The sequence below is a fragment of the Amphiura filiformis genome, chromosome 14, assembly GCF_039555335.1.
Source record: "Amphiura filiformis chromosome 14, Afil_fr2py, whole genome shotgun sequence".
Lineage (NCBI taxonomy): Eukaryota > Metazoa > Echinodermata > Ophiuroidea > Amphilepidida > Amphiuridae > Amphiura > Amphiura filiformis.
This window is the reverse complement of record NC_092641.1, coordinates 44,913,190-44,924,098: the sequence shown is the minus strand read 5'-3', so window position 1 is coordinate 44,924,098 and position 10,909 is coordinate 44,913,190. Positions and strand designations below refer to the sequence as shown.

Below are 10,909 nucleotides of genomic sequence, written 5' to 3'. Positions count from 1 at the left end.
ATGGGCCTCTACATACACAATACATTATATTAAAGTTTGCAACAAAAAATTAAAGTTTGTAATAACTATTCGAGTTTGTAAAAATCATTTGAGTTTGTAAAAATTTTCAAAGTTTGCAAAAATTATTTTAAGTTTGCATGTTCCTCATGGTACCCCGTACTGAACATAACATACAGGGTGTATCAAAATGATTGGTACCGACGACTTTTCATTTTTTACCGATTTCTTTTACTATTTTTTGTACCAGTTTGGGGTAAATCGTTTACATATTTGTAATTATAGTAGTTTAATCTTCTCTAAGAATTTTAGATCATAAAGATAGCACATTCTGTTCAGAGGTTACATGATTCTAAAGGAAAGTAGGTGTTTTACACTTTTCATCGTAACGCTGGATCAGTAGCGCAACGTTTTCAAAGCTCTATTTTACTACAAATACCTTGTGAGAATAATATGTTGAAAATCATGGAAATGTTTAATTTTTCCCTGCCTATTTCTTCATTCATAATGATATAAATATCAATATTTATTGGTTGAGAGTAATATTATTGACTTGAATATTTAGGTGGGGTGAAATAAATGTGTGTATCAACACCTTCCAGTGCAGTAATTTATATTGTAGTATTGAGATTACTATTAAGTAGATGGTGTGGCAGAATGGCTATAGACTTTTGGCAGTGTAGGTTATGTTAGACCTGGTAAAAGTTTTCCACAGTATTGCACACTTCAGCGTGTATTCATAGCAGAGAATCGCTGGTTGACGCGAAGCTATGGAGAAGTGCAGAGAAGCTTTTGAAGACAGTTTCCAAGCGCCGTTGCAGAACGGATTCATCCCAGGTGTTAAGTTCATTCAAGATAGGGCTTCACCTCCCACTGCCAGGGTGGTAAGGCAGGGACTTCGGGATCTTTCTTTCTAAAAGAATGTGTAAAGCAATTTTTTGTTATGAGGTGAGATATTGAAGAGCATGTATGCAGTAAATAGTTCAAACAGTGAACCGATTCATCTTGTGTTGTGTAAGTAAAACCATGATTACGTCGATCTTCGTTTAAATGACAATAGATCCCAGATGCATCAACCTTTTCATCTCCAGATTATTAGATCAATAAGTTAACATATACCCCTTTCTATTTATAGTACAAAAACTATATTAATCAGCAATTTTATATTTTTGATATATTTTTGAAAATGTCACATAGCCCGGTACCAATCATTTTGATACACCCTGTATCCGTGGGCATATGACCGAAATTGCCTAGCAATTGACGTCTCATGTCAACACAGTCTATAGTGTGATTAGAACATTATTGTCTGGTGATCATTATAGTATGATCAGTACGAAAAATCCAGATTTTCAAAAATTAAAAGAACCACTTTTTAGCGGGAATTTTCGTAAGTTACACAGCTGAAGTTATGAAAGGGTTGAAAGACTACAATATTATGGCATAAACAAGAATATGTTCGATTGGTCTTTATTCCTATAGGCTGTACCCTTAACGCTGCGTTTCATTGGTTTCTGAATGCCGTTTATCACACGTACGGTAAACAGCAGCGCGTCGTCTTCTTCTTCTTGGTACAGTTCAACACCCCTAGTGGGGAAGGCGAACCGGAAAATGGTGTGCGCTTAATGGTTGAGCTATTGGAGATTTGTTACTTGTGCTTTGAACTGCTTGGGTTCTTCAATGCTGAACACTTTTGTCGAGGCGCGATCCAGTATGCAGCGCATTCTAGAGCGTAATACGCGAACGAGATCGCAGTACGCGTAAGTTTCTTTCATTTCAGAAAGAGTGGAGTGTTTATGACGGTAAACTAGATTTGCAAAATAAAACAATGTTTAGTTATTACAATAATATTTAACTGACTAAGAATGAGATGCGCCGTTATCCGCTACTCAAAATATTGGACCCGTCTGCCGTCTGGTAAAAACAGAAATTAATATCGTTTATTCTCCAAATATTTGTTTGTAATTCTATACCTACAGACAGAAAACATTGGTGGGCTGGATCGTCCACACGTCTGATGCTAATGATTTTGAGAAAGTATTTCGCACAGTCGGTAAATATCCCAATCGACCGTCAATCAAAGCCTGGAATGAACATAGACATGACAGAAATCTTTGTGTTGGCCTTTTCACAAGGTAAGATAATTCAAGAGGAACATCTTGGTCTTATTGAAAAAAAATGTACTCCATTCTTTTTCCTCAAAACAACGAAAAAAGATCACTCTGCTTGAAAGAACCTTTTGTTTCTGTAAAGATCCCGGAGAGACACACTCTCATAGGCCTTGTCTTTGATTCCTTTCAATCAGGAAAATTGTTTTAAAATGTTTTGCTGGAATTTTTTTTAAATTAAAAAGCATAGTTGTTTTATAAATTATTTAAACTATTTTTTAACTTTTACATTATCAAAATAATAAATTAATTAATAATAATTATACCAATTTTCCCGGTATGTTCGAACACAATTCATATTACGTAGGATTTCATGCCTGTGCGGGGAGTTGAACCCCAGCGACCAGAACTATGAAAACTTTGAAGTGTTAGCACCTTGCAGGGCCGTGTCTAGCATTTCATATTTTAAACAAATTAGTCAAACAAAGTTTGAACTTCATGAGCCACCCTGGAATATAATTGCAGGAAGAGGACCTTTGAAATGATTTTCATGCTAATGTTATAGGCCTATGTAAGAATGATTCCACGATCTCACTCAATTCAAGCTAAGGATTCTTCCTTCATAAAATATTTTGGTTTGTTTAGCTTCAAGGACATCATTCAAAATATGTGATTCCAATTGTAAAGAACTATATTATTTAGAAAGTATTTCGAACATTTAAATTTCAAGGTCTCATAGTTAAACAAGCTCAAATAGAATAAATAAATAAATAAATAAATAAATAAATAAATAAATAAATAAATAAATAAATAAATAAATAAATAAATAAATAAATAAATAAATAAATAAATAAATAAATAAATAAATCAATCACAACCAAGAATGCAGGATTTCAGTATTATTAACAATAATTGTCACATGGTGATAATTTGTAGTGAATTATTAGGGGCAGAGATTTTTGGCAGGGCAAATGGGGGCATGCATTTTTTAACAGGTCGACATGGGGGAACCAGCGATTTTTGGTTTGTCGAAAGGGAGGTAAACGGTTTTTGGTACAGACGTTTTAGGCATTGTTTTTACATTACAGGCGAAGATTTTATGGCACGGCCAAATGGGGGAAGCGATTTTTGGCATGGCAGACCATTTTGAGAATTCACCACTCCAGGAATATACATAATTATTCATCACCCCTTAGAAAATCGTATATGTAATTATTTTTTATTTGCCGTTATTGCAGTGAGCGTGAAACGTGGCAAAGGTTGCGTTCTGCAGTAAGCCCAGGAATTTTGAAACCCAGCGCACTTGTATCACACGTTGGCTCTATGCACGAAGTAGCCCTAGATCTTATCAACAAATTGAGATCAATTCGAAAACCAGATGGAGTCATACCAGAAATTGAGACAGAACTTTACAAATGGGCCATGGAATGTAAGTGGGCCTACTTGTTTCTTTAACCCGTTGTTCCATGCCAAGACCTACTTGGGTCCTAATGGAATCGGGTTCAAGTAAGATTGAGTTGGAGATGTTCGAAAGCGCCAGTTACTCAACATTACTTTTTAATTAATAAAAAAATCGTAAATTAATTTATTGATCTAATCATGAATCACACTTTATTTTCCAAAGAAAAACGCACCATGCCATCCAATTAACCAAAGGTCTTTTTTTTTGCAAAATTACATCTGTTACATAATACCTTCCTTATCTTTTTCGCGGAAAAGTCATCAGCTGACTCCATTCTCACAAGAAGTCAATATCTTTCTAAATTCATGTGATTTCACACTTACATGCTTATAGATGTATTTCCCTATATCCCACAATGTACTTTTCCAGCATATCGAACGGTAGTAGTCCCACCCAGGGCTGACATCCACCATCGATATTGACATTGTGAGGGGTTTTTGTGGTCTTTCTCGTTGTCAAAATCTTTGAATACATTTTTGTTATATTCTTATATTTTCAGCATCTGCAACATTTTTGTTTGACAAAAGGCTGAACCTTATCACAGAGAAAGTTTTGAAGAAAGAAAATCAAGACTTCTTTGATGCGCTGCAAGTATTAACATTGGAAACCGCAAAGCTATGGACCCACCCAGAAAAACTTATCAAAAATTTACCGATGAGTCAAAACCCGATCCTTAAATCCGACAAGGCTTGGGATAAAATCTTTGCAATCAGTAAGTACATTGGGCTATTTAATGAAGATTATTCGACAAGGCGTGGTATATAATCTTTGCAATTATTTGATGGGATCATTTATTAGTTTTTCAAACAAAACATAATGTACAACCAAATTTTAGGCTTAAACAGCTAAAAGCGATATCATGCTAATGTATACAGATGCTTTTGAGTCATTCGCAACTTCAATTTCCCCTCTTTACAAAATTATTCACTTTATAGCATTTTTAAAGCTTTTTCGGATACAATATGTGCTTATTAATGACAAAATTGGTGGCGCTATTTAGTTACTGGAAATTACTCTTTCAAGCTTTTAATTCAAATAATTCCTTTTATTTTTTTTATAAAATAATTTTATAAAATTTCCTTGTTGCTTGCTTCACCTATTCCAGCTGTTTTAATGGCAGTATTAATCACCTACCTCTTGCAAATAAAGAAATATGATTTAAGATAAATAGCGCCATCTATAGTTTGCATTTAGTTAATAATGAAGCCAATCCTATATACATCAAACAACCGTGCCCGATCCTTAAATCCGACAAGGCTTGGGATATGATCTTTGCAATCAGTAAGTACATTGGGCTATTCAGCGGCGTAGCCAGCTTTTTTGGTCAGGGGGGGCAAAATAAAAATTTTGAGGCACAGACGAAAAAAATTAATGTTGCATCATACAATACATAGAGACAAAAGGCTTTATCGGGACGATGTGCGCGCGTAGAGCGCAAAAAATTGGTATTTTACACTATTTTCGCCCTTTATCAGGATGGAAAGGGCTTAATCTTTGCAATATGCGCGCGTAGCGCGGAAGAATTGTGTATTTTCGGGCTGAATTTCGGTAGAAAAGGGCTCCTTGCACCTTTGCTTTTACTTTGCCCTCCTGATTTTCCCTTTTATTTTTTTGTCAGAGGGGCACTTTTTTCTTTCATTTTTTGTCAGGGGGCACTCTGCACCCCCCCCCCCCCCCCTCCGCTGGCTACGCTACTGGGGCTATTTAATGAAGACTATTGTGAAACCACAAGTCCGGAGTTCAAACGAAATGATGGCTTTTATTTTATTTTCAGCAAAAACATATGTTGATGAGAAGATGAGTGCATTAGCCAAGAAAGCAGCAAAAGGAGAGGATTTTGATGATGGAACATTTGTGGCGTATTTGATGATCAAGGATAAGTTAACAAAAGGGGAAATCTATGGCAATGTGTCAGAAATCATGCCCGCCTCTGTGGATACGGTATGTTAGAAGCAATCATAAAATGGTTTCACTTTCTCTATTGTGCATGCATTAAAAGTGCCCGTATGCACAAAACAAGTTAGACCAGTTCTAACTTTAGCTCTTGTCTAACTACGGAGGTAGGGAGGAATCCCTGTAATCTTATCTTTCGCTCCTTGCTCCTATTAAAGTCCACAAATTAAATAAATATAGCTATCTAATATAAAGCTAGCTATGCAATTAGGTACCATAGTTGGACCAGGTTTAAATTTAGCCCTTGTCTGGACCAAGTCTAAATTTAGACCTGGTCTAACTTGTTTAATGCATACGGACCTCATTGCTTAGCACCTGTAAAGAAAATTATATAAATCCATTTCAAAAATATCATATTCAGCCGCTAGATACTTATTAGTGAATATTTAAGGTTAGTAACTATTTTAAACTGTTGCGATTTGGTAGTTCACATCATCTTGCGAATGGTAGTGAGCATTGATTGATTGAGTAATTGCATTGATCATTTTATAGCGAGTATATAGAAGAATTCAAATATCACAGATACATTTCTGTAGGTCCGTGGTTCTTGAGTTATGTTGAAAAGAGGGCTGAAACACTAACACTTTTGTAAAACGTACATAACTCATTAATAACAATATATCAAGCAAGTTTTCAAAGTATAGGCCTATGATTTGTAGAATGGACTTTAACAATACATCAAATTGTTATTTTTCAATAATATATTGATTTTGATAATGAAACCTTAAATATATCGGTTTTTGGCACATTCAGTAGTGGAACAAATTGAAGATGACTTTTGGAGATAACAAGTTGAAAAATGAAAGAAACGTACAAAGGGTTTGGGATTAAATTAGATGAGTACTCTACCCTGTCCAGGACCAATCGTTTTCATAATAATTATGACATGATTATATTTTCCTTTTTAGACAGCAAATGCAACTGCGTGGTTAATTCATGAAGTTTCAAAACATCCAGAAGTCCAAGACAAATTGTACGACGAATTAATGCGTATCAACCCTGAGGGCGCTACGCCTACATATGAAATACTTGACAGTATGAAATATCTAAAAGCAACAGTCAAAGAAACACAGAGGTGTGTACATTAGTTGAAAGCGTTACAATGTAGTGAGCTTATTGTTGTTTGATGTATATAGAATTGGCTTCATTATTAAGAAAATGCAAACTATAGATGGCGCTATTTATCATAAATCATATTTCTTAATTTGCAAGGGGTTGGTGATCAATACTGCCATTTAAACAGATGGAATAGGTGAAACAAGCATCAAAGAAATTTTATAAACATATTTCATCAAAAAAATAAAAGGAATTACTTTTATTAAAAGCCTGAAAGAGTAATTTCCAGTATCTAAATAGCGCCTCCAATCTTGTCATAAATAGATACATTTTATATCCGAAAAGGCTTTAAAAGTTCTTTGAAAGTGAATAATGTTGTAAATAAGGGGAAATTAAAGTTGAAAATGACTCAAAAGCATCTGTATACATTAGTATGATACGGCTTTAAGCTGTTTAAGCCTAAAAATTGTGTTGTACATGATGTCTTGTTACATGTTTGAAAAACTAATAAATGATCACATCAAACAACCGTGTGAAAGCGTTACAATGTAGTGAGCTTATACTTTCTGACAATAGAAGTTATTATAGTACTAACCCATATCTATCGTTTTTTCCAGACTTTACCCAATCACTTCAGCAAATGCCCGGATTATTGACAGGGATATTGTAATCAAGGGATATTATGTTCCAAAAGGAGTGAGTGTATAATTTATTATTAAAGTGTCTAAGGAACATTCGAGACGAATTAAATATTAATAATCAGAAATATGCAGTATGATGAACAGAGCAGGAGCTCCCGGTAGGATATTGTTGGAGATTGAAAAGACTCGGATATCTTTAATAAACAAAGTTATTTTCATGATTACGGTTCATATTTCAGACTTACGTTACAACTATTGTGTACAACGCAAGTCGGGACCCCAAGATTTTTGACAACCCAAATGAATTCCAGCCTGAGCGTTGGCTTCAAAAGGAGAAAAAGTACCACCCGTTTGCTTCACTACCGTTTGGGCATGGAACCAGAATGTGTGTTGGTAAGTTGATAATACGGAAGAATTATTTTTTTTACCTTTGACGTTATGTGGGTGTGACCCCAGACAAACGAGTAATATCGACCAGTAGTTTGTTTGGGGTAGGGGATTAGGGATGTATACACAAAACAAGTTAGACCTGGTCTAACCATGGAGGTTAGAATTAGGAAAGGATCCTTTAAAAAAAACCAAGTTCATGGATCAGGTGTATAGTACATGTATTTTCAGCTACTTTGGTCTAACATTTAATATTCATATCTAACCTACTCTGCACTTATTCGACAATAAATAAGTGATATGAGGCTTAATAATGATACCTGCGTCTTGACTCTGAAAACAATATTTTTAAAAACCTCATTTTGCATTTAGTTTTTAAGCCCCCGGGAGCCACCTACAGGATCTCATTTTGCATTTAGGTTTTTATTGTGTTGCAAAGTAGCAAAACTTTCTTTATATATGGCGCAATTTGTGCCTGGAAAAGGCTATCCCCTCTTACAACCTATCGACAGGTCTGATTTCTATAATGAGGTGTCACCGGGTTTGCAAGAGATAATAATACCAAATCTAAACACCATGAAATTCACCACATCACGACCAAGCTCACATTGGGCGCTCCATTCCTTTTTTAAAGGAATTTTTATTAAGCTACCTATGCAGGAAACAAATTTGGCTATAACTACGAAGAAAATTGCCAGATGCCTTTATCACAAAGTAAACAAATTAATACACAGCCATTTGCTCTTGCTAGCTTTTGTCAGGGTCATGGTCCTGTTTTTATGAACTGAACACCAATAATATACAGGTTTATACACATGGTCAATAAACATTCAATTAACTATAGATAATGGACTTAGTTTTGTGCAATGTAGTAATTTTCTGAAATATATCGCCTGCTGTATAGTTTTCTATACAGATGATGTGTTTATTTTGTGATCAGGCCTGGCCATGACCTGTTAACCAATCAGTTATGTGTATTATCAGCATGTGATGGCTATAAGCCAATTGCAAACATGTTTATAAAAAAGGCTAAAAAATTCCTACAATTAACAGACTCTTCCCTGGCTAAATAGTAAGTTGTCAGTGGGGTAAGATTAGATAAAGGCATACAAACTATGGTATGAGATGGGTTATATAGCTATTCAAGACACAGGATATGTAAGGGATAAACTGTGCATATGAGATGTGGGTGCAAGTGGCATCATTTCACTGCCGTGAAAAAAATTGATCTCCATGATTAGACGAGGTTTAAAGCAGTGGCGTAGCGTGGGTCATCACATTGGGTGGGGGCACCGACCATGATTGGGGGCACCGTTTTTCTTTCGTGCCCCCGTGCCCCTATGATGCTACGCCACTGGTTTAAAGTTAGACCTGATCTACCTTGTTTTTGTGCATACTGACCCAATGGGTCTTTCTACATGTGTATACACTGATCCATGCAGTGTCAATATAATGATGTGCGTTTTGTAGCATCAGGTTAACCGCTCATGTCGATCCTGTCGTGTGGGGTGTGTGTAGGGTGTGTATGTATAAAGGGATGGGGTGTGTTGGGTTGCTGTGTGTGTATTCTTTTTGGCTGGGTTATGGTATGTATCAACAAATCCTGAGAATAAATGTAACACTGGAACTTACTTTTTTCATTATAGATATTGCTATGTTGCGTCTTTCACTATTTTTAATAAGAAATGGAGTATACTCGTGTTTAATATTATTGAGTTATATTTCAGGTCGACGGCTAGCACAACAAGAGATGTATCTAATTTTATCAGAGGTAATTCATGAATTTATATTTTTTATTTGAGACTTTTTTTTTAGATTGGCAACGGGCACGAAACTTTACAATACATGATTGGGGTTTTTTTCTTCGATATTAGATTATATTCATATATACATTAATAAGATGCTGCATTGTTTCGGCAATTTGAACCACTGTATTACTATGAATTTATCCAGTGTTTCCAACCCTGTTATTAACTTGCTTTTACTACTTTTCAGCTCGTCAGGAATTTCATATTACTTCCAACCAAACCAAACGTTGGTTCCAACTTTAGAGTCACGATTTATCCAGAATCATCGGTAGAACCTAAATTGATTGACCGCTGAGAGCAGAGTAGTCAGAGCGAACAGCATTTACATGTCGATCATTATACCAACTGACTTGTTTAGATCCTTTTCAGGAACATACCAGCAATTTCCTTATACCAAACATTAACTTTCTGATCATCTAACTTGATATATGTAAATATATTTTAAATATCGGACAAGTAACTGAGTAAGTTGTTATGTCAATATTTTTGGTCATTTGATGGTTTTAACTTGAGTGTTCACCGTTGTCATGGTTGTATTGCGCCGGAAGGAAACTACAAACCTGGCGAAAAATGTTGCCACACCAGAGCGTTAATTGGCCAACGTCCTTCCCGCTCCCCTATTGCAATGTTGATTTGGACAATATCGTCATCATTTCTATATTTCAGTCTCCCAACATTTAAAAATGGGGGTGGGAAGGGGAGAGTCTAAATATTGAATGTACATGCATTTTTACAACTATACAAAGATAATACGGTACTGTAACATATTTGGCTCTGGCGATTACTTGATTTTAACACCAGCACGTGCTGATGTGGCAACGAATTTCCGCAGGGATGATAGTATGGAGATTGTACTCCCACCATCGTTCGTAGTAAGGCACCAGAAACAAATATGCCCGATCTTTGGATAGACCATCGATGCTGGTTCGATGCTTGTTATTAATGAACTATCAACTAATTAATCAGAATTAACGCTAAATTTATATTGGACAATATCTCTACAAGCACAAATTACTCTTTTATCACAATTAACAATAGTAAATTAATTGATTTCATAAATAATAAGGATCGACCAAGCATCAATGGTCGATCGAAAGATCGAACTAATTTGTCGAACTAATTTGTTTCTATTGCCTAAGAGACAAGGGTTAAAGGCAAATTCAGTGATTTATAACTTGAGTGTTCACCGTTGTATTGCGCCGGAAGGGCACTAGTATGGGGATTGTACTACCACCATCGTTCGCAAAAGGAAACAATGTTTAAAGACCCATTCAGTGATTTGCTTATCCGGACGATCGTAAAAGTCATCAAAATCCAGATTTTGGCACCTTTATCATTATCATAGATGTGCTAACATAGCGGTTTAGCCAAAAGCTGTGTATTTAAGACAAAATAAGGCAATTTACATGAATCTGATATACTGACAGTATATAAATTTAGCTACATGTGTTTGAATGGCCCTTCAACTTCATCGATACTGCTGTTTTTTTGCCAAAA

The 10,909-nt window shown here is 35.5% G+C and overlaps 1 protein-coding gene across 1 annotated transcript; it reads left to right on the top strand.

The window, feature by feature from the left end:
• The first annotated feature begins 1,917 nt into the window (after positions 1-1,917).
• LOC140169047 (25-hydroxyvitamin D-1 alpha hydroxylase, mitochondrial-like) lies at positions 1,918-10,675 on the top strand. Its single transcript, XM_072192331.1, has 9 exons — positions 1,918-2,132; positions 3,344-3,534; positions 4,067-4,279; positions 5,342-5,508; positions 6,429-6,595; positions 7,194-7,272; positions 7,457-7,610; positions 9,332-9,375; positions 9,600-10,675. The coding sequence occupies exons 2-9, from the start codon at positions 3,429-3,431 to the stop codon at positions 9,705-9,707; spliced, it is 1,038 nt and encodes a 345-aa protein (XP_072048432.1). The 5' UTR covers positions 1,918-2,132; positions 3,344-3,428; the 3' UTR covers positions 9,708-10,675.
• Positions 10,676-10,909: the final 234 nt, after the last annotated feature.

Coding starts and splice junctions, on each gene's coding strand:
- LOC140169047 (XM_072192331.1), top strand. CDS start 3,429: ATGCACGAAGTAGCCCTAGATCTTATCAACAAATTGAGATCAATTCGA. Junction 6,596..7,193: donor ACAGTCAAAGAAACACAGAG/GTGTGTACATTA, acceptor CGTTTTTTCCAG/ACTTTACCCAATCACTTCAG. Junction 7,611..9,331: donor TGGAACCAGAATGTGTGTTG/GTAAGTTGATAA, acceptor GTTATATTTCAG/GTCGACGGCTAGCACAACAA.